The sequence below is a fragment of the Rhea americana genome, unplaced genomic scaffold (genome assembly GCF_003343005.1).
Source record: "Rhea americana isolate MKP2758 unplaced genomic scaffold, rheAme1 scaffold_12, whole genome shotgun sequence".
In the NCBI taxonomy this organism is placed as follows: Eukaryota; Metazoa; Chordata; class Aves; order Rheiformes; family Rheidae; genus Rhea; species Rhea americana.
In genome coordinates, this window is record NW_028185261.1 from 8,329,989 (window position 1) to 8,354,499 (window position 24,511).

Sequence of the window (24,511 nt, forward strand, 5' to 3'; positions counted from 1 at the left end):
TGTTCTTCCTTAGAAACAAAAAAGCCAGTGCCACTTCCTGCTTCTGCTCTGATTAATAAACAATTATAAAATGGTATCTCCAAATTCTCTAAATACATTTCAAGTTCATGTACCAGGAGATAACATTGAAAAAAAAATCTAAAGCAAAATTATTACAGATTAAGTCCTGATGGAGGACAGTGAACACAGACTTTAATAAAAGATCACTTCTATGCACTGTGATAACAAGCTAGCATTTAGAGGTGGCATGTCTACGCATGACACGGAATCAGAATTTCCCAAATACACATCATAGATCTCCTCTGCTTAAACCAAAGTAACTTCTTCTTCAATTAAAACAATACATTCATCCGCCATCAGTATAAAGTGCCCATTGCACACAATATAGTACCTATTACAACACTGCTATCAAAGATGTGAATGTTTTACAGTCCAAAAAGCAAAGGAGGAATATCAGAAATTATCAATATTGTAATTGTATTGTATCTGGATTCTTTTTTAAAAACGAAATGTACAACTTCAATTTCTCCTTTAATGATTAAGTTGAATTTGTGCTTATCTTTTTCTATTTCCCGAAAAAAAAGTGCCCTGAACTAGAGACTGCCATTTATTATATACATTTACACTGTGAAAAGTTACATATAAATGCAAATATATTTATAACAACCCCATTCCCAGAATACTCTAACACTAAAATGCTGAAGTTGGAATATTTCTTTAGGGAGAACTTTCTCCTTTCACTCCTCCCCCATGTCATGGCTCATGTCTTCTGGGCTTTAAAATGATACATAAAGTGCAGCTTCTAGCTGTGAAAAACTTTGCAGAATTCCAACTGCCCTCCCAGAGGAATCCTCAACCCATTAGAGACCTATTGATTACAAGAATTTCATGAGTTCTGCCACCAGCTGGTGAAAACTTCTCAGTGGTTAAGTCTGTTCCAAACAGGCAAGTAAAATAGCCCACACCAGATGCTGAAAAATTACACTTTGGCAATTAACTCTACTGGATGGGGAACATCTTACACAAAGCTATTTGCGACCGCATGCACTTAGGCTATTTGAGAAATGACTAGATGCTGTCGACAAGCCCATAGCACTGTACTGAATCCTATTTTGCATACTATAGAAGAGGCAAAATGCAAAGCAAAAGTAAGGACAACTTGATGCGGTCTGGCCAAGCTGCTGCCAGGCTAAAGGGGGCAAATTTACAATTTTTTTAAAGGATAGATAATATTCTAATCTTGAAGTAAACCCTGTAAAAATTGGCCAACCAAATCACAAAGGGTAAGACAAAAAACTACTAACACGCTTCAGCCATTGACACAGTTCTGTTTATTCAAAGACATCAAAAAAGACATTCTCCATCAAGAAAGTAAATTTCATGGGTTTCTTGGTAATACCATCTGGATTTTCCTATTTTGAGACCCTTTAACAGTCAGAACAAATTAAGTCAGAACAGGCACAACAGACTAAAATTTCAGATGATACTCCAGCATATATGCAAATAACTTTCACTTGTATTTAAAGAAAATATTTCTCCATAAGATTGATGTGAGAATCATTAATTGTGTATTATCATCCCTTAACAGCATCCATAAGCCAAAAGGACTACAAGGATTGTCTGATAAAAAAGATAATATAAAATAAAAATGGGTTATGGACACTCCACAAGTCATTATTCCCTTGGCAACAATCTTCCAAATTATACTCAATAGCTATAAACAGCTTTCTGGAATATTATGTGGTGTTATGAAAGATCTACTGTGATCCTTCTCTGCTGTAGCACTCTGATTCACACACACTACACTGGAAAATTTAAAGAAGCTAAACAGAATAACAGTATGTAGATTTTATATTGTCGTTACTATTTCTGGAATAAAGTCAAGATCTTTTTCTGTCATGTTTATTATTTCACAGCTAGCTATCTCAGAAATGACAGGGACAAGACAGACTCGTAAGAAAGAAAACTTGTGCCAGATACAGCTTTAGAATTACTCTTCCATTTTCAGTACTGCCCTACTGAACTTTTTTTTTTTTTACCATAATGACTTGCCTGTTGTCTTCCGACAGGCATTCTTTCTCTAGTTCACTGAAAAATGAGGTATCCGTTCAGGTTTTGAAATTAGTAAGAGCCTCATTCCAGCCTGCTGCTTTATATCAACCACAGTATACAGAACTAGACATTTTTGAATTCTAATTRTATCTGGTAGAGACATAATAGCAATTCCATTCAACAGCAGTGAAACAGAATTGAGCATCCTGTTTCCGTATTAACAATTCTTGCAAGTGCTAATTTCTGCAGTGCTCTATTTGCTTGTCTTACCATCTTTTGTCTCTCCTGTGAAACAGCTGGCTCATACTTTTCTGGTATCCACCTAAACTGTAGAAGAACCAGAATATCATATTCAACATGAGGGTATTCTATATTTTTAGGGAGCTCAATATTGTTTCCATACTAAATGAATGACCTATAGGGAGAGGACTTCAGAAGGCAAAGCTGACATTATCAGCCATGACCAGCTTTACTCTGTTGGTTTCTGATGGTCTCAACCAGCCAGCTACCTCAGAAGCAATTGTTAGAGGAATTAATGAACCACTGAAAGGCACAAGAAAATCAATAGTCCAAAGAGCTTCCTCCACTACTCTGACTCCTCCTACTGCTTCTCACTGGCTAGGTTTAAACAAAGAGAATGTCAATATCTTGAAGCAAAAAATACAAAAGAATATATCAGCTCACCAACCTGTAACTGCTCTCATTTGGTCTCAGAAAGAGAGACTGCAAAAGTGATGTATACAGTTCTCTGTGGAATGAAGGTCAGACAGTGAAGGAGATGAAGGAGAGGGACAAAAGCATGCTCAAAAGCTGTTATTGATGCTATACAACTGGTGAATAAAAAAAGTCACACTTTTAACAGATCAWACTGTTTCATTAGGCCAATATAAGGGAAAAAACAGAACAATCAGCAAAACAACTGCTATTATTTATGAATGAAAGGTAGATCCCTGAAAACATTCCTGCTAAATTCATTTCACAGAAAAAACATCTCCTGAATACAGAAACCATTAAACAGACTTTGGAATTGTCCAATATGGGGAAGGAGGGAAGAAAAGAAATTGGAAAACATGTCCTCCTTTCCCATAATCCACYGTAAACTTTTTAACCTTCTTACAAATTGTGTTCACATACATTTTCTCTCTCTACACACAGTCCTCTAAGTTCAGGAATATCTGTGTCATGTCCTCTTGCTCTGCATCATTTTTATGTATGGACTAGGTAACCTAACCATTTAGGCTTATAAAATCAGCCACAAGGCCAGGTTAGAGCGTGACAACCAGTGGCAACAGATTGTTTCCAAACTCTAGTTCAGAAGAAGGTGTCGTGAATGTTTGCTTTCTTCCCTGGTCTTTGCTGAGCTTGTTTCTATGCTTCCAAGTCATCGCAGCATGAAACGTTAACCTCATTCTTGGGATTAACAATAAACTGTTAACAAAACAGCAAGTGACATCACGGCAAAGAAATCCAAACGTCCCCTACTTCATACAGTTATGCTGGTCCAGAAATAAAGAAAAAAAACAATCTGGTTAATTGGTAACTATGTTATCTCCTTCCATTTCAGGGTCCTTGTAACACAATATACTCCCAAATCTTCCAAGATGGATATTTTTGCCATTAAAAAAAAGTCTGAATCCATGATGCAAACATAGATGTGTGTAAATGGGCATTTACTATCCAACTTGCAAAGATGTGTGGCAGTCCACTACATGAATAGAATAAAACTGACATTTCAGTAAAATCTGCAATAGCATAGTAACAGCTGTTCCCATTGTGCCTTGTTCCATGACAAACAAAGACTAAATACAAATTTTAAAATTCTACCTGCTGAAATGCAAGTCATTCCCTAAATAATACAGAAAAATATTCCACCCTRCAATATGATTCTGAAAATGTTAAACTAACAAAAATAGTTTTCAGGTCTGCACATTAGTATCCGAGTATCTGGTTTTACTATCTGTAAAACATTATTTTATAAAGCACTGTCTGTTAATGTTTTCTTAGGTTTTCCAAGCGAAGCTCTAGTGATCTTTTTTCTTCCTCTCTTCGTAGTATAGCTATACTTAAGATTCTCTATTTCAGTCCCTTTTCCTACAGACAAGAAGTTCTAGACTAAACTCATTTTGGTTTAAGGATGTTCCTTACATCACTTCTTTCTGACATTTTGAACAATTCCTTTCCCTGCAGACTTCATCTACAAATAAAGAAGAAATTTTACAACATGATTACGGCGGCTCTTAAATTTTTCAGCATTTTAGTCAGATGGTAGAAGTTTCACATCCCCACTCCTAAATTAGTTCTGAAACACAAGCACTTTTAAAAATATAATATTAAGCCAAATTATTGGAGCCAATACATGAGTCAAAACCAGAAAACTCTCCGTGAAGTGCATGGTAAGAAAGATATATGTGCCTTGCCCAGACAATCCAGCAGCATATTTTCATTACATTCATTGCATCATAATCTGTTGCATTATCAACTTTAATAAGTAATTCTTATTGTATGATATTTATGAATAAAACATTAATATTTGTCCAATAATGATTGCGCTCATTACTGTATTGTTCATTCCCCTGACCAGCTTCTCCAGAAATCTTATCATTTTCCTACTGKGAGTATATTTTCAGTCTTTTCTGGAACCCTGTCTCCCCTCAGGAGACACTGTTGACTGTSAGAGGGACACAAAGAACTTATTTTATTTCAGAACTATTATCTTACCTTGCTACTCTCAACCACCACAATGCTCTTGAAATAATTTTCATCTTTCATGCACTCCATGTTACACTACTGTCATCTCAAGTATTCTTCAACACAGTAAGCGCCCTAGAAAATCAAGTTTCTGTTGCTTCCCAGGAATTCTCTCCAAGGTTGCTTCTCTCTTACCCATGGCCTCATGTGATCGGCTGTCTGTAACAGTCATACCAGTTTGCTCCACCTCAGGCCTTCTCCTGCTGAATGGGACTGGCAAACAATGTAGTATGAGCCCTAAAGAGAGCTGCTTCGCACGCGCAGTGAGGCCTTGTAATTTACGTTTAAGTAAATGTTTCTTCTTCTCAATCTATGCATAATCAAGCATAGAGCAGGCAATCACTAGGATTTTGTAGAATAGTGAGGTCTCAAAGATCAGGGTGAACTCAAGCCAAGTCCATTTTTTAAATAAAAATGATCATTAGCACTTCAGAAAATTTCTCAGGGCTTTGATTCTTCTATCTAATCTTCACTGATGTCAACAGTACCGTATTACGAATCAAATTCCTTTCTGTTAAAATCATTCAGTTCCACTCATTTTCATAGGATTACATAGATCTAACCTGCTATATTCTAGTCTTATTACAACTGAACTTCTCCAGTTGAATACGCACAAAAGCTGAGATGTAGCTGGAATGAAAAGATAATTCAGAAAGCTAAGAAAGTTACTAAACAACTTTTTCATGAACAAAGAAACTAGTGAATTCTATAAATCTACTAGTGAATTCTATAAATCTATGTCTTTTTAATTTTCCACCATCATAACAATTATCATTCTTTCCTTTGATATGTGCCCAAAGACAACATCTGCTGTAGCTAAGCTGGAACTGTTAGCATAAGGATGGGACCAACCAAGAAGAACACTTAAGGGATAAAATTCAGGACATGCCTACCTTAGAGGGCACATTGCTTGTGTTATTTCTCTAGTCAGATGCAGATTTTCACCAAAATTTTAGGAAATTTATCAAATTTGGATACAATCTTCTACGAGAAAGGACTTTCTCACAAAACTTCAAAGACTGTCTCACAAAGATTCAACATAAATATCATAAGATTGGTCCTGAGAGTAGAAATYTGAAAACAAATAGTTTAGCCAAGGCATAAGATTGCATAATTCCCAGAGATGYCTAATAGAAGCAAACCTGCACTTCTCTCAGACACGCAAAAAACAGATTTTTCTTTCGTTTTCACAAAATCAGCAAAACGAATTATTAATGAAAAATAACATTGCCAAGGTTTCTGGGAAGGACTGTATATTTAGGAAAACATATAAGATAAGCTGAGTCCAAAACAAAGCTGCGTTCAGTTTGCAAAAAGATCACTCCCTGAGCATAGTACACCAGGTATGTTTGCAGAGCTATCTTATCTTGTGAGGTAAGCAGTACCTTGCCCCAAACATGGAAATCAGTAGGAACTTCTGTTGATCAGTACCACCGAAAATAAAGCCCCTGACCATTCATGACGGACTACAATACATTTTGTTTCAGTGTTAAATTAATCAGTTCCATTTCTGCAACTCTAATCACCAAATGTTGTCTTGATCAGTTACCATAATACAATTAATATTACATTAGAAACATATGAACAACAGATAGACCTACAAAATATTAAGCAGAAAAGATTATGCAAGATCAGATATAAACACTAGTTACCTGAAAGCCAGTTACAATCAACAACTCAAACAGGAAGTTCTGATCAATGGCATTTCTATTATAAAATTATTATTTATATTACCCATCTAACTAGAATTCCAGTTAGCAAAACACATTAAAACAAACGACTAACAGCTAACCCACATAAACTTCACCTCAAGGTGGGAATGTAGTGCTAAAACGAAGTTTATAATCCCATGAGCACGTTCAGTTTTAAACTGCAGGTGGCAAATCAGGTGACTACAAGCTACAGTCCCCATGTGTGAAAATCAATACCTGAGAAGGTTTTCTCCACCTCCTCTGACAGCAATTTAACAGGGYGAACAAAATGCATGCGTTAGTGGTAAAATGGAGGGATGAAGGGCTATGAACAGAAAAACGACCCTTAAATCACAACCAGCCTCTTCACTGCAGTCTAATCACAAAAGCTTGAGCTGCTTTGTGTATAGCTGTGGAAAAAGAAATCTAAGACAAATTTAAGAGAAAGCTGGAAAGAAAGAAACCATAAACTTACATTAGTGACCTATTTTCTGAAACCTCCTTACTTTATATTGAATTTTTCCCCTGCTAAGGATATTAGAATTCTTCAGAACTAGGATATTTTCCTCACAGGGAGTGCATGCGTCTGTCAGTGCTGCACAGAACAGTGTCCCCTGCGTACTGGTTCCCGTGTCCTGTACTAGACAACGCAAGTGCATGCTAGCTTAAGATGCCTGTCATGGAGGGTACAGAGAAACTGGTTCAATCCTAGCAGCTTCACTTCGTTAATACTAAAGATCATTGTGACATTAATTGATTTGAGCCTGATCTATTTATCAAGTCTTTCACATGTGGGAGCTGAAGAATTAAAGCCATTCAGTCATTCACAAAATGTGAATAACAATGCTTAACTTTCCAAAGGRATCTTCCTATTTTTTCAAAATACACCTTAATTGTATAATGTAATCAATCATTATTCATCACAAGAGTACTCGAGTATTACTTTTACAGCAGTTTTAGTCTAACGAGGATTTTTAATAAAAACAGACACTATCCTTTACGCATAAGAAAAATAATAACAAACTGTTTTAAGCATGATACAAAGAACACCTCTTAGTACTGACAATGACTCCTGCTTAAGATGAAGTATTTTCATCAGTAAGCTAGTTGTTATGCATTACCAGCATGTGTGCAGTAGCCTAGTGTGACACCAATTTGCATAATTTCTCTTCTCTAACAGGCTTCAAAAACAATAATAGGCATATGAGATAGAATCTATTAATTTTAAACTTCCTTCAGCAGTTATCTTTATGAAGCAGTTATCAAAAGAACCTTTAAAGAATTAAATTTAATAAATTATAAATGTATTATTCGGGTTATCCCATCTGGGCCTATAACTAAGTCAAATTCAGTAACAGAGACCAAGGCAAGTCCACAAGCAATTTGCTCCARGTCTTTCCAAAAAAAGAGACAGATAAAAAGTGGCACGACAACGCTGATGTCCACTGCTGCTCACAGTGGTTATTAAACTAGATTTTGGGGTAAAAAGGATTTTACGGTAAAAGTAAACAAGTGGGGARAAATAATGATATGCATAGGCTCTGCTCAGTGCTGTTATACCTGTATAAACTATTTAACAGTGCTTTAACCTGCAGAAAGGGACACAAAAACCTTTAGTTTTTGCTGATCTGAACCCAACCAAGACATTACTATACACTAATATTTTAGGCAAGTAGAAAGATTAATGTGTTAGCAAACTCTGACGGGAAGCTAGCTTCAGAAAAAAGTGAAAATAGCTTTCCATGGTATAATATAACAAYTGATGGATCTTTTCTTATCTTCATGACTTACGCATTTGTATATCCTCACTTGCATAGCAAACAACATGGCTGCAGCACTGTGTTTCTCTCAGATACTCATACAGTAAAAAGTCTGGCTTTGTGATTTCAAAGGGGAATTTAGACCTAGATGCACATTGTTATGAGTTCTGATATAATAAAAAAAAAATCCACTTTCTCTTTACAGTACATGGGAAGACAYCCGCACACCTACACAATATACATATGGGCCTAATCTCCACTAATACAAAAACACATTACCAAAGTCCTCAGCAATCCCACTGATGGAAAAACTACAAGCAACTCAGGAAAAACAAGATACAAAGCCATTACGGACATGAGCAAAAACTCAGACCTTGCTCTTGCCAGGCATTCCACACTGAGAAACACCAACCAATTTCAGTTCCTCCTAATTCAAGAGATTTGAGGGAGATTAACACCTGGAAAGCTGTGATCTTGAAGAGACAACCTAGTAACAACAACAACAAATCCTCCATGAACCTCCACACTAGAACTTAACACAGAACAAAGGAACAAACTGCCCTCTTTTCTCAGATTAACTCTTGGGCTGCTGCAGATGCTCCTGAAGAAAGTTAGGAGGATGGCYGAATTTGATTTATAAAGTAAAAACAAGACAGGTAGCAACAGTAGCCTATAGACTGGTTACAATAACTACGACCTAGAATAAGGTCTTGAGAATAAGAGCCTATAGTTCATTATAAGCCATTCARATTTTCTCTTACATACTCTTTGGTTTATCAAATAGCTCTGCGTTCAATACTGTAGGCTTCTGGAACGTGAAACACAAAAACATTTTGGGGTATCATTCAACAAACGAGAGACAGAGAATGGGTAATATTCTCCACTGCTGCTTGTGGTGACATMGAACTGAAAAATCAGTTACAGCTTTCACTGTAAAATTAAATAAATTAGACTGAATATACAATATACAGCAGGCTCTACAGCACTATGCTTGCATCAAGTCTTTAACAATGCTTCAATTTACAGACATTAAGTACTATCACATGCCATATAGCAATGGGTAGTACTTCCTCAGCAAGGATGCTCACTGCACGTAACCTCAGTTCTTATCTCTGTTCAAGCAAGTACCTACTAAAAGATTAAAACTTGAAGAGTAAAATCATGATGAGCAAAACAGCAACTGACACTATCCATTCAAGAAAGGATAATAAAGATGTCTTCACATGATAGAGTGATGTGGTATAAGGATTTTGGTGCCTTACTTTGGAGTTAACATTTCAAGTACAATCYTGGGAGTCAGGAGAAGTCAGAGATGCTATTGACTGTAACTCATTTCCYGTAGCACAGAGATCTTAATTTCTACATGCTGCAGGTTTTCCATGTACAWATTGGACAAATGAGTACCTGCCTGATCAGATGCGTACTGAAAGGTGCTTCCTATGTAGGCATCTCGAGCTACATCTCTCTGAACATCACATCATAACTTCTGCTGAAATAGCCCTCATGTCCTATTGGGCTGCCAGCAGGTCACAGCACAAAGAGGTAACCCTGTGGACCACTGTGTTTATAAGTGTCCCTTGAGGCTCAGAGTCTGTGCATATAGGCCTCTTTGCTCATGTCATGCAAAAGTGACTTTCTGGACTAATTCATTTAGTAGAGCAGTGCGAAGCAGTTCTTTCCCTGCTGCCCTCTCTCAGAGCTCCAGGATAAGGCTATTTTGGCATACACCTCATTTTAAAGATATGTGCTAGGTGAAACAATATACACACACTTAATGGGGTTCTGAAAATCCTTTAGCAATTAAAAAAAATGTAAGTAAATAGTCAAAACAATAAGCATCTTGTTGTAAGACTTCCGTACCCCAGTTTCCTCCCATCTCTTTAGCTCTTTCAGCTTAAACCAATATATTTAGGAGTCCTCAGTCTTTTCTTTCAAGCTTGTGCTATTTACTCTGAAACACAGTTGCTCCTCTTTTGTTAGTCCCTCCTTCTGACCTTTGCAGCAGGCACCCTTTTTGTGGGATGGAAGGCTAACAACAATCCTGGACTCCTTAATCTTCCAGTCTTCCCTGTTACAGGGTGGTTCTACAACGCTRCTGTGACCAAAGCTTCCCACCGACGTCTAGTCTCACATTTTAAGTTTAAAGATCGATAACTGATTTGTCATGTGGTATAGCAAAGCTTTTATCTAATGCTGCTCACTGAAAGACACCATCATCAAAATTTAATTTTTCTTTTTTTGTTAGTCTTATGTCAAGTGCAAAATAACCTACAGAAAAAAAAGGACAAATCAAATATACCCTAATGAAAACATTTCTAGTCTTGATAGACTTAGAGACTATCAAACAGAAATCATGTATTGTATATATATATATATTCCCTAAATTGTTACATCAATATACTTGTGCTATATGCAYGTTTCTGTAAACAAACTTTCTCATACCACTACTATTTACAAAATGGAAGGTTTGTTACCTAGCTTAGAACAGTAATGGCTGCACTGAGAAGACAGTCACTTCAGRGTGCTTCAGCAAAAACAATGTATTGTGTTGCTTTTTGGAAATTGCCATATCTGATTTATGTCCTGGTCGTATCAATTGCATAAAGGTAATTTTCTAATAATGAATTATTTATTTCTTGTTGTAATCAGACATCTGAGATAGTCATAAATATTTATACGTCCAGTTAATTCACTAATGAAAACTGAACTAATTCTAAAAATGGGATGTTATCTCAGAGGTACACGGACCTAACATTCTGGTCAACCTTTAAATTAGTGAAGCCAGCTACCATACGGGAAGCAACTAACAAGCGCTGTAAGAAATCTAATCTTGAGAATAGGGCTTAGGAATGGATTCAGGTATCAGCATGGAAGAATTTTGTGATTATCCTAGAAACGTATCACGCTACCCCTAATTTCCCAATCTGTAAAATTATATAGATAACAATCTCTACCCTTGCACTCCTTTGCAATCTTTGGGCTCCTCAGCAGCTTTTCAGAGAGACTTTCCCTTCAGTACTGGAAGCTCCTCTTCCTCTTAGATACTGAATTATCATCCCTTACATTGGCCTGTGCAATGTCATTGCCCYTTCTAACCTCTAAGAAACATTTTGGGGTGTCGACTGCTGGAGACTAGTTGAGTATCACATAGGAATTGCATAAGCCTATGGACACAAATTCCTCAAATCTAGCCAGCCATATCATCCCTCAATAAAGCTAGGTCAAAGTGAATTGCTAATCAAAGGATTAAATGAYGCAGTCTATCAAGGTTTATAAAGTTACAACAGAACAGACATTAAAATAAACAAGACTACATCTACCTAGAACTTAGATTAACTTTAAAGTTCCTTCTTATCTAATAAACCCACAGCTCTTTTTCAACCTACATCTCCCCACAGAAGGAATCTTACTTYAGCAACCACTTTTGCTCTACAATCCAGTCATATCACCAGCACATCTCCTCTTTGTCCTCTCCCGTAAASCAACACCCACTACTTATTGATCCAAAAATACAGTAATCTGTTCCTTCCATGAAACTATTGTTTACCACCTTCTGGAAAGGCTGATGGCCTTAGGCTTGACATGAGTAGTCTCACCTGCCTTTAGCACACTTTAATGATTATTCACACATTTGGCTAAACCCTTCACAAGGTGTTAGTTCATTCTGAAGCATGACATCAGCTGGAAAATGGTCAAACCTTAGAGACAAAGCCTCTCTATACATTAACATTTATATTTCTCTATAAATTATCTTGTAAATTTTAAAACAATGATACTTCATGTAAACACATAAATGGGATCAAGGTGCTTGTCTCATTTAACTGAGCCTTTTAATGGAAGCTGTATATGATAGTAACAAATGTTACTGGAGTTACAGTTACTGATTTAGCATACAGTATTATTTTTTCAGAGTGCTACAACAAAGCAATTTCAAGGTAAGACTACAGATCCCTTATCAAGCTCAGGCCAAAACACAGGGAAAACACTGTTCTCCTGAGTCTGAAAGCAGAGGATCAACTACGAACACTAGGAAATAATGTTACAAAATATGAACACTGCTTTTCTCTCAAAACATGAAAAATTCTCACTGCTGAGAAAGGTCAGCTGGAAAAAAAAGTCTGTATAGGGACTTGCTCTTTTAAAACAACAAATTTGTATGTCCTAACTACAGAAAAAAAAAAGATTTTTCTGACAGAGACAGGCTACAAAAAGCCATGTTCTGTTGAATTTGTTTTCTGAACAATGACTTTGTCTTTCAATGACCTCAAATCTAAAGGAATTTCAGAAGTGATTCACTGGCTTCCTGGGTTCCAGGAACAAAAAGAGGAAGAAAAATAACAGCAGTGTAAACATGAGGAGCTATAAACCACAGTTCACTCTGTATCTTCTATTACTGCATGCCAGTAAAAAAAACATGAACGCAAGAAGGAAAGTTTATACTATACAGAGATCAATAGCCTAAGAACGCAGACCTCTGGCTTGAACAAAAAAAAAAAAAAAAAAGAAAAAAGAAAGAAAAAGTCAAATGACAGCAGTCTGACACAGCTGATGTATTTACAGTTTTCTGCTAATTCAGATGCAGAAAGAAAGGACAGTGCGATATTCTAAAAACAGAAGGAATGTTGTAYTGCATGTAAAAATGAAACCTATTAGAGTTTTATTTTTCTCTGTGTGTACCAAAAAGATAGTGAAAAATTGTGGTTATCAAAAAGCAAGCAGCCAAACATGCAAGTTTAGGAGTTAAGTAAGTCCCTGATAAAAGATCTTATCATGATCATTCAGAAAGAATCTACTGCAAAATCCAGAATTAATCCTTGACAAGGCAATTAATAGTTTGTAAGCAACTGAAGATATCCAATCCAGAACGAATCTCATCTTGAATGGACTGCACTCCAACACAATAAAGAAGTTCGGGAATCCAAAATATTACCAAAAGAGAGAGAGAGAGAAAGAGAGAGAGAGAGAGAGAGAGAGAGACAGACCTTCAGCAGACAAGCATGTAAGCTCAGACACAAGCAAGAGCAAGATCAGCATGTAAAACTGCATATCCACTGTAAGAACCAGCATAGTTTAATGCCCAACATATGAGAAAAGATGCAAGAAGTGCAGTAGATTACATCATTTCACAAGCTAGCAATGTCAAGGCCCTAAGGGCCTTCCCCCTCTTCCACAGGTTTGGCTCTGTGGACTCAAGGCCAACTTAGATAATGCAGCTGTCACAGACTCACAGAACAGTTGAGGTTGGAAGCAATCTTTAAAAGTCATCTAGTCCAGCCCTCCTGCTCAAGCAGGGTCACATAGACCAGGCTGCCCAGGAGCCTGTCCAAATGGCTTCTGAGTATCTCCCAAGATGGAGACTCCTTTTTACTTTCTCCTTTCAGATACTTAAATACATTAGTAAGATCCCCCCTCAGTCTTCTCCAGRCTGAACAGTCCCAGCTCTGAGTCTCTCCTCATGAGAGATGCCCCAGTCCCTTAATTATCATCATGGCCCTTCACTGGATTCATTCCATGTCTTTCTTGTASTGAGGAGTGACCAGCACAGGACACAACACTCCAGGTACAGCCTCCCCAGAGGTGAGGGATTACCTCCATCGACCTCCTGGGTATGCTCTTCCTAATGTAAGCCCAGGATACCACTGGCCTTCCTGGCCACAGGGCACATTGCTGGCCTGTGGCCAACTTGTTGTCCACCAGAACAACATACAGTAACACTGCCAGTCCCAGCAATCTGAAAAGCATGAACGTAAACACATGAAATGAGATAAATAGCTTAAAAATTATGAATTTTTATTTTTAGTTCTTTCTTAAGAAAATCTTTCCTCTGATAATTTTCACTATCTGAGCAAAATGTGCAGGGAAGAAAATCATCCCGGAATGCAATGAAAACACAGGCATACAAAAACACTGTTTCTGAGTTCAGGCAACTTGCTCCCCAACTCCCTTCAACAGCACAAAGAGCAGGTGCATATGTAGGGGGAAAAAACCAACAATAATATTATAGTGTCTTTCTATAAAAGACACTGAGCACRGAGACAGGCACCAACTGGACAATGAAAGGAAAGGTTAAAGCCTCAGGCATGGTATGTTACTGTAAGAGCTTGCTATTGGCGGGGGGGGGAACATGGAAATAAATCTGATTCAGCAGAAGAAACTGAACTATAGCAGGACTCTCTAGAGATCTAGAAATACATTCATGTGCAGTAAATTCTTTCTCTCTGCACCTCTGAGAGACTGCAGTAATTAAGGCAAACATWTAATTCTGAGCCCCATCATGTTAAAAAAAATAATAATTCACTGAGCCCTCACTACTTTCTTATATGGTACTGATCACTTGGTTTCTTCTCAGCTACTTCAGCAAGTCTCACTCTACTGCCAGTTTCCTGATTTTCAAACATCTCATTTGCAGCCCTCTTGCTGCTTTACTGTGCAGTGCTCATTGCTGGCTCTTGCTCCCAGGCTTCCCAATCTCACTGCACCTTTAGATCACGCTACTGGTTTCCTGCCTCCTGCATGTGTTATTAGAGCTTCCATCCATCACTGCTCCCTGACGAGCTGCTTGCTATTCTTCCATCCCAAGTGGTTAGTATTCTCTTTATGTGCTTTCAGTCAAGTCACAGTAGAATGCAAATACAGTTAACAGAAACTGCTGCAATACCTGACTTTGTGTACGTATGTGTTATCAGCAGCAAGAACAGGACAATCAGATGACAGAGCAAGCTGATACTGCCAATCAAAAGAGAAACTCTGACCAACACTCTCCAGGGAACTCTGAAAATTAGTACTCACCAGTATTTGGCAGCTAAGGACACCCCATGATTTCCTGCTTCCAAACATCTTGCCAGGAATCAGGGAGCAATGACGGCAGCATGTGGAGGCAAATCTGAGGAAGCCTTGAGATAGCCGTACCAAGAACAGTAGCCTGAGAAAGCAGCAGTATTGCAACCCTTTGTCCACACTGGAGCCCTGAAGGCTACAATACTGTTTTTCCACTTTGACTGTTGCTGGAGCTAATCAGTTTGCAGATGTGCCTTTGGATACAGACTTTTACATGTGGAAAGGCTCACTCTAAATTATGAAGAAAAATGGGGGATGGGGGAAAGAGGCAGGGGTGCACGTTCTTTACCACAACTATTTACAGCCAAAAAGAAATGACCTCATTTAATAACTTTTCTGATTTGCAGAGTCTTMAGCAATTCTTGTGCGTGTTATACCATCAGCCTTCTAGGCTGCCACAAAGAGCATTCACCTTACAGCCAGGAATGCAGATAAATTCTCTGTTCCAAATTCCTTTTCACAGACTGACCAAAAGAAGGTATTTATTTCACAGCAGCTAGTTAGCTACTTTGAGGACTGTGAAACTAAGCACARTGTCTCTTGCAGCGCTGCTGAAGCCAGTGAAGCTCTCAACTGAGCAATCTTATGCTACCACAAATGTCTTTTGTCAACCTATTAAACCAGATAGTTTCTGAGTATTGTGACCCATGCAGGATTGCCGTCAGCCATGATAGTCCCTCACTGCTGAAACTGTAAAGAGTCCAAACTACCTTGGAGGCTTAACTACCACTAGTGAAAAGAAGTCTGAAACTTACCCTGCCTATACAAGTCATTGACAGTCTCCTATATTTTATTATTAGCTGATTTTTGCAGACCCTCCAAACCTTCTGTCAGCATAAACTGCCTCAGTTCTCTGGACCTAAGAAAGGAATACCAGCAGGGAAGCTGCACTAACATGATCTTTTATTTAGTGATCAGTAGCTAACCTCAAGTCCTTCCTCTACCACTTGATGACACTATATGCAACCTGTAGTACAGCAGTCAGCTTAATTTCACAATAATTTTTCACTGACACAGTAATCTTGCTACAAAACATGAAGCATCATACAACATAAATTTTATAAGCAAATTCACTACCTTTCAACACATTCAAAATATTTGTTGCAAAAAAACAGAAGAGCTACATTTCTTAGAAGAAGGCATGAATGAACTCAATAGATTCTGGTAGCTACTTAGCTGAAAAACTACCTCTTAATTAAAAGCATTAGGGGTTTTCCCCATAAATATAATTACAAATCATTTCTTAAATACTTTTCCAAAAGAAAAACARATTAAGTCTAAACTTTTAAAGAATGATGAAAGACAAAAATAAATAAATAAAATCCAAAGAGGAGGTCACTACGAAGAGAATCCCCGTAAGAAAATATATTAGCCACTGAAGTCCTGCTTCAAAATAACACTTAAAATATATTCACAGCTGAAGAAAGTCAGCTCTACAGCACTCCTCTAATCAGCTGAGCTGCAGTAACTTATACATGCTTTTAGCCCACAATTTGTTAAAGGTGGAGGCCAAGTTTCAGTAAGTCAAATTACTTTCTACTGTATGTCCATACCATTAAAAACTCATTTCATTTTCAGCCTATGACTAACCCAACCCTATCTGAAATGAATTTAATACACATTTAAGGTGCTCTGAAGTTAGTATGACTGCAGAGCACGTGTTTCTCAATCAAGACCTTAAATGATTAAGTTAGTTAACAGAATTTATTCCCCTTGTTTCCAAGGGGACTACAAGAGCAAGGAAAGGAAAGGTTGGTTGGCTGCATCTTGCTGAACTAATTTTGGATTATGAAGATAGGTGCTTTTGCTAATATTCCATTCCTGTATGAGAATACATTGCTCTTTCTTGAACTTGTTTTTAATCACAGAAAACGTTTTGAATCAGTTACCAAATCTAGCATATTTATCTCACTCCATGGTCTTTCCTATCTCGCCTCTCAATAGAGCCATTAAATCAATGCTCCATTTGCCATGGTTTCTCATACTCCAGGTGACATTTATGTTAGGTTTGTTTCCTCAGAAGAAAATGTATTATAAAAGGAGTCTGACAGGTCTTTACACCCACTTCACAGGCTGCACATAAAGATCATCCATGTAACTATTGACAGAAAYGACAAGAGAACAAGTGAAGACAACAAGATGTGCACCAAACCTGCTGTCTTCTTGTAAATGAGATGGAATTAATCATGTCTACYACTCAGCCCTCTAGGAAGCTTAAAATATAGTCTGAAAAATGTACAAGGAGATAAGAAAACTGCAATTCAACTCTTTCCTTGTTATTACTCCTCCCAGTTAACACACTCACTCTGAGCTCTTTCCCCACATGCAGGAAAAATTCTTGTTACAGAAATATTTACATACTTGCAATATCGGAAATCAAGGCTTTTTAATTGTTATCTCTTTTCCTTTTTAGAACAGGTTTGATACCCATTCTTTAGAGTAAAATATAATCTAGTAACAAACAACTCAGTGACAGGTTGTTTTGGAAACGCTACAAACATGTCAGGATTGCATCATTGCAGAGGTGAAATAACTAGATGGGGATCACATACGCAATACCTGGTTGACATATTTAGAGATCAGAAACCTGAAGGAGAACAGCTTCTGCTCAGGCTGTATCTCCAAGTTTTGGGGCTAACCTTCTCCAAGTTCATGTATTACAAAGCACACAATAATTGGTACAGGGAACTTTCCCATAATTTCTCCTTATTTTAGTCAAAAGGAAACTGTTAAAAAATGGATTTAAAACAAAGGCATTGATGAGACAACAGATTCTGCAGAAGCTRGTGTAAACTGCTGAGCATCTGAAAGCAAACTATTTTCTACCAGTCAGAGCATCTATGTTCAGTAGACTGACTCTCACGCCTTCTTACCTCTAAGGTGTTACACTTTCTCTAGGAATTATTGCAGCAGAATAAGCTATTTCTTATCAGAATGGTGTTTCCCCTACTGAGTAACCATGCCACCATGAAGCAAATTTCTGCATTTGAAATAGAATGCACACTGACATGGGTTATAGTCAGGATACTCTGAAGAGTAGGGGGAGGGGACTCCATAGGAGAATTTGGTGTGTGAGTAGGCAGGAGAACAGGCACTCAAGGATCAGGACTTTACATTTCCATTAAAAGGGAGAGAACCTAAGTATTAAAAAACCCTTGCAAACAAACAAACAAAACTTCACTATGCTATTGCACTCAGTTGTGCAGTTATGAATTGTTCAGACCCAGAAAAGTCCTTGAAGGAAACAGGACTTAGGTACTATTACATTCGCAGGTAACAAAAGAAAACTGTCTGGAATAGCAGAAGTGTCAGCAGTGGATCAGGGGAGATGGAGGGGCAGTCTTTAAAACGGATATATGAACACAGCCAGAGGTTGCTCTTTGCCTGCTAGATTTGCTGAAGGGCAGTCAGAGGAGGGACTACTATAAGCAGAAACACTGCTTATTTTCTTCCTCTAACACATCCAATAAGGCTTTATACACTTTGGCTATTGAGAAGTGAAAATGTGTTCACCATCTTTACCATCTTCCCTCTGTTTACGCTAATTTTTGCTTTGTGTTAAAACTTACTGCTAATTGGATAAATTCAGATACATTTATCCAAGGAAAAAAGATAGAAGAGATGGTGAAGAAGTGTTTCTAGAACCTCTAGTCTTGCCTGTCTTTCAGGCCCACATTTACTACAGGCCCCTTCTACCTTTCATGCCATAGAGTGTTTGATAACAGAGTAAAGGAGAAGTGAAGAGATGAGAACTGGCAAGAGTTCTGGTCACCAAGCAGCAGCCAAACAAATTATTCTCACAGCTGAACTATCATGAACTATTGCTCTCTTTCCTTGACATTTACTCAATGCCTAAGCTGAGAACAGAAGTAGTAGAGAACATCATTTCAGGAAGCTCTCCACGTGGTAGAGTTTAGTAAAACACTCTTTGCTCGTGGGAATGTTTAATAGATGCTAGGATAAGATTTTTCTTTTTCCAAGTAGTAGTCAAACATAAGACAAAATTGCTCTTGGAACCAGCACTGCATTTCTGGACATACCTTGGAAATTAAAAAGAGCAGAGCTAGCACTCTTTCAGGTAGTTTAAGTAACACTTTCTACTGTTTCAGATTTCAACAGTAGGAAGATTTTCCCTAAAAATCAGTATCTTTTCCTCTGTCATCCATAAAATACTGCCAGTCTACATACTACGGAAGTACCTTTTTCTTGTTACATTTAATTAAGAGCTCCATCTGTTTCTTCATAGAACACACATCATTTCTATATGCATCTGAAGTCTAGATGCATACAGATTCATTGATATTTAGGTCCAGCCTCGTGGCTGAACTGAAGCAGCCCATGGTACAACAAGTGCCCTTGCCTTTTGCAGGGTATCTTTCCCATTGCAAGATACCAGAAAGCATTCATCAAAGTGTTTACTGTGTTCTGATTATTAGTGACACTGAATCCTTTTAAGGAATCATTCTGCAAACTTCTCCCTCCTGATAGGCAGAAGCAGAAAACAGGTTACCTGGAACAAGGATATGTAGGACTGCAGTTATTGGACTGTTACTTGAGGCCTGCACATTGGGTCTAACCACAAGGAAGAGGACAAGCTGATAAGACAGGAAAAGATTCAAATGTACACCAGTAAGTTCAACAGAGCCTCCAGGATAGATCTGGAAGTACATCAAGGATAAAGTAAAGGGTTTATTTAATACTAGGGCAATCTGATACATATAGACCTTAGGCCAGCCTGATCAGCATAAACATCATCGCGACACTTCAAGATCCTCCATCTCGTCCCCAAAACACTGATATGTTTGCATGCCACAAAGCATTTCAGAGTGGGAACAACAGCACATAGTACAAGTCGTTGTGCATTCTATAAATATATCTGTCTTGCAAAGACAGCTTTGTCAAGGACACAGGCATCTGCTGGCTAACAGAAGTTAAAGCTTTCATATACATGGATGACTGCCTACCCTGCAAAAATGTGCTAATCTAACTGTATTTTGTCTTGCAAGAGTAAAGCTCACCATACCGCAACAGTGCCAACTGTCTTATTAGCTCCATTACAGTATCTCAAGAAAAGCTAGTCTTGTTATCACATACATACATACAGATCCCATGCAACAGCATTTCCTTTTTAAAGGGAAAGGGATAACGCTTACATATACAAATCCTTAGCTGGAACCTGTGTTTCCTACAGCATTAATATTCTCAGTGAAGTTATTTTTCTTTTAAAGATTTTTTCTATCATGAATCCATGAGTTTTATTTCATTACAAGTTGACACTCATGTAGCCACAAAACTTGACAGGAGAATGAGCTACCATTTTATYTTTTGGGTGAAAAATCTCAAGTAGGAAAAAGTACACCGTAAGTCAATTCTTCAGACAGGCGTTATAATGAAAGCAGTACAGGCTGCATTCCTAACAATCCACTCTTCCTTACAGTATCAAGGTTGCAAAAGCTTATTTCTCTCCTAATACTGTGGGCACTGTCCATCAGGAATACCATCAACACTATAAACTCGTAACTCAAGACCAGCAGCTTTTAAGTTACCATTTATGACAGTAATTCCTTTGAAGGAAGCTAACAGATACAGCCTGTAGAAATCAAACACTGTATTTTCTTTCAGAGATGAGGCTGAAGGAAAGAGTTCTCTGACAAATACAACCAAGCATTTTATCAGCCACAGAGATCTGTATTTCCTCCTGCCATGCATCATACTGATAGTTTGGAATTCTCTCTCYAAAAAGTAAATTCTGAACAGGAATAGAAAGAGAAGTGGCTGAACAAGCACACAATTGCAAGGGCAGTTCTGTCCTTAGGGAATGCTTGTGAACAGAATTAATGCTTCCAGTCCAACCTRCATCAAATACACTTGCACTGCTACAAGTGCACAAGGGGCACATTAAAAAGCAACAGCAAGACCGTGTTTAAATACATATTTAAATACGTGTTTTCAATTATAAACTCATTGGTTCTTTCACTATATAGTTGGGCTTATGATGAACTCAAGAGCCAGTTKTTTCACCTAGTTTGATAGTTTTAATTTCATTATTTCAGAAAGCAAAAAAGAAACAGGTTAAGGAATAGAGCTGCAAGCAGAGCTTTGAAGTGTTGCTATTAGGTGCCTATGCAGGAGACAATTATTATGGGTTAGTAGAACGGGAAAAGGGCTTTTTTATTTTGCAGGAAGGGAGACAGAGCAACACAACATATTCATTTTCTTGCAGCTTTCTCCAAGGTGCCATAGTAGATGAAGTTTAAAGAGTCAATCTTACCTAACCCAGTTTGGTTCAGGACTTGCTGTGTTCTCAGCTGCTGCAACAACAAACATGAAAAAACAAAAGCTTGACAGCCTTCAGGTCACTTGAGATCTTTGGCACATCTGCAACTGTTTCAAAATAACAAGCCACCCAAGCTAACAGTTGTTGAAATACATAAACTTGACTGTATGTATTATAGTTTCACTCCAAAGCTGATTAACAGCAAAAGAGAGTAAGGTTAAAAAAAAAAAAAAAAAAAAAAARGGTTGCATTCCTTACCTGACATAGTTCTTGTTGGGCATATACTGGACTCAGCGATAGGTACTGTCTCTCTGAACAATACATCTGGAAGAGGTAAAGACTGAATTATTAACAAGAACATGAGGAGGTCTCAGGCACACGATGAATGAAATGCAGAAACCCAAAACTTACGTAGCCAATTTAGATTGTAAAGGAAATTTAGAGACTTTCCCTGAATTCTGGCTCAATTGACCTATTTCAAAAACATGACACATGCAAAAAAGCAGGATGATGCTCTATTGCAATGCTGAGGGTCTTAAATCATCTTCATATCAATCTCTTACAAGCAGAATTTGACTAACACGGACATGTCTGGCTTTTATCATGGCCTTTGCACATGCTCCCATTCTGCTGGTCACCTCTCCTCCTTCCAGTCATTAATAGCTAATGTGCTTCCAATGCTGTGTTTTGGCTTCTAGCTTTTTTGTATGGAAAAGTATAGATGTGCTTTTTGAGTGACTTATAATTGCACTGATACAGTCTCTAAGTTCATACAGTATTTCAGGTTTAAAATTGGGTCATCCAATTAATTTTGAATATGGTACAGCACAGCAGGAATGAAATCCACAGATTTCTGGGCAAAGACTGAAACTTCTTTAACATGACTTTGTGTCTTTTGATACTGCTGATAGCAATTAGAAACTATCAACCAACATAAGAAATACTGCCAGGATGAAAGGAAAGTTGACATTACTTTTTCCTCTCAAGAGAGAATTTTCTAGTTCCTCTGTATTCTGTTCTGCAGAATTCTTATTATTAAATGCAGTACCATGCAGCATACGCTAACAATCAGGACAGCATTCAGCAAATGATCTTATTTATTTGGAAACTTCACATTGCTCCACCTAAATGCTAGGTTCATAATTCTGAGGGTGAGAAACACAGGATTCATGCTAAGTATGCAAATGTGAGCATTGATGTGGAAGTTGGACATCTAGTCTGAAATTCAMACAATCAGAAAGTAGGACAACTATGTGGAGCCAAGAGATGGGGAACATTAAGGAAAGGGACATATCTGAAAGTCTTGTTTCACCAGTTCCATGAGTGAATCAGTGCAATTTCCCCTCAGTGAAAAGGGGATTGAGAGCCTTGCCCGAACTTGCTTACTGCACATAGGTACTTTCCMCCACTTGGAATTCACTTCTCTTTCTTATACCTTGCCCTGAACTCTCTCCTGAGCTGGTATATTTTAATGCTTCATCAGTGTTTTTACAAAAAATCTATTCCACCCAAAGTGTAAGAACAAAAATAGAGGCCAGCATAAGACAAAGTGCTTTTCTAACACGTATTTGGTAAGTACAACATTAAACATTTATATTTAAAGGGAACTGGTGAGTGAAGTCTTGTGGGTGAGTTTAGGGAGTCTGTATAACACTTCAAACAAAAAGGAAAACAGTAATTGTGGGTGAACAAGACTGGCAATACTGGAGAGAAAAAAACATGAAAATGGGCAAAGTAAACTAGGAAGGAGTGGAAGTATGTGCAGCATTACAGACACTGTTAACAGACACTTTATATAGTGGGAATAAAGTGTGAGAATCTGTTAGATGGAATTACACAATCAAACCAAATAAAGCAGATATGTTATTAACAATAGGAGGAAAGTACATTCAGAAATTCAGAAGGGRAAGCTCAAATTGGAATACAGCAATCAAAAAAATTAAACAAATACCAAATATTCTGTTCTAGGTATAACAAGCAAAATTCAGACTGAGGAAGCGTTCTGGAAAAAAAGCAGCAGGAGTGGGAAAAGGGATCAGTATATAGGAACAAAGAGTCAGGAAACAAAATGAACCTCAGGCAGCCTGGAGTCAAATGAATGGCTCTCACTTATAAACAGATGGAAAACGGACAATGAGTTCCTATCTTCTAGCAGTAAAACCATGCTAAATGTAAGACTTGAAACCTGTATTTATTAATATAGGTGCTACATGCTTTACTGATTTGACCTTGCTATTGCATACCTAATATTTAATCTTTACACGCAATGTGGGGATGACAACTCAATGCAGATTAAATATAAACAGAAATTTTCTCAATAAAATGCCCAGCTTGATACACTGTTTATGGTTTCAGTCATGAGCACAGATCTCCTGAAAATTACATCCTCTTAGAATGTTTCTCTAGGGGTTAGTGTAAGTGTTGCTCTGTGAATTGTAGGTGAATTCAATTCCCAATACTTTCTACYGAAGTAGTGATGTGCAGTATGTGACCAGGAGACTAAAGGGAAGGGGATTTTCTTGTGAGTAATGGAAATTGTGTGAGTAATAGAAATTTTTGGCTAAGCCAAAAATACAGCTTCCGCACAGAAAGTTAGGCAAATGTTTGCCTGAACTGGGTGATTCAAGTAATTATGCCATTATCCCAGGCAGGCTAACTGAGCATATTCACTGGGATACCAATCACAGCTCCCTCTGTAATCAATACAGTATCATCAGCACAACAAAAAGGAAAAGAAAATTGACTGTGAATAGATTCCAGTCACTTTAATTGACAGCATCCATAGCACCCTCAGGATAAGCAAGTGAACAAAAATCTGTTTTCCACAGCTGTGCATTTTTCTCATGCTGACCTACAAAGTCGCTGCTATATGGCCAAGAGGAGCAATAAAAGATGCAAAAGGACATAGACCAGCTTTAACTCTTCCCTTATTCCAGGATGTTTGTATCTCGTGCACACCCTACTGCTAAAAGCTATTCCATTATTAATTCCTACTGTGCTATGTCAGGAGATGGATTTCATTTTCTTAATTTTCATCTATTCCATAAGAAACATTTAGAAGTTAATTCCGAAGTCCAGTGTTTTCAAATGTGTAGTTCTCTAAGCAGAAATAGCAGACAAAGAGCTGTTTGTATTATCAGTGCTCC

General features: G+C 37.7%; 1 protein-coding gene across 1 annotated transcript in view; it reads right to left on the reverse strand.

Moving 5' to 3' along the window:
• Positions 1-24,511, reverse strand: part of MYO3B (myosin IIIB) — a 227,727-nt gene that overhangs the window by 199,462 nt on the left and 3,754 nt on the right. Inside the window, exons 3-4 of the mRNA XM_085323256.1 lie at positions 21,624-21,689; positions 21,360-21,399 (exon numbers count right to left, since the gene is read on the reverse strand). Of these exons, the coding sequence (XP_085179382.1) occupies positions 21,360-21,399; positions 21,624-21,689 (106 nt within the window). The remainder of the gene's footprint in view (positions 1-21,359; positions 21,400-21,623; positions 21,690-24,511) is intronic.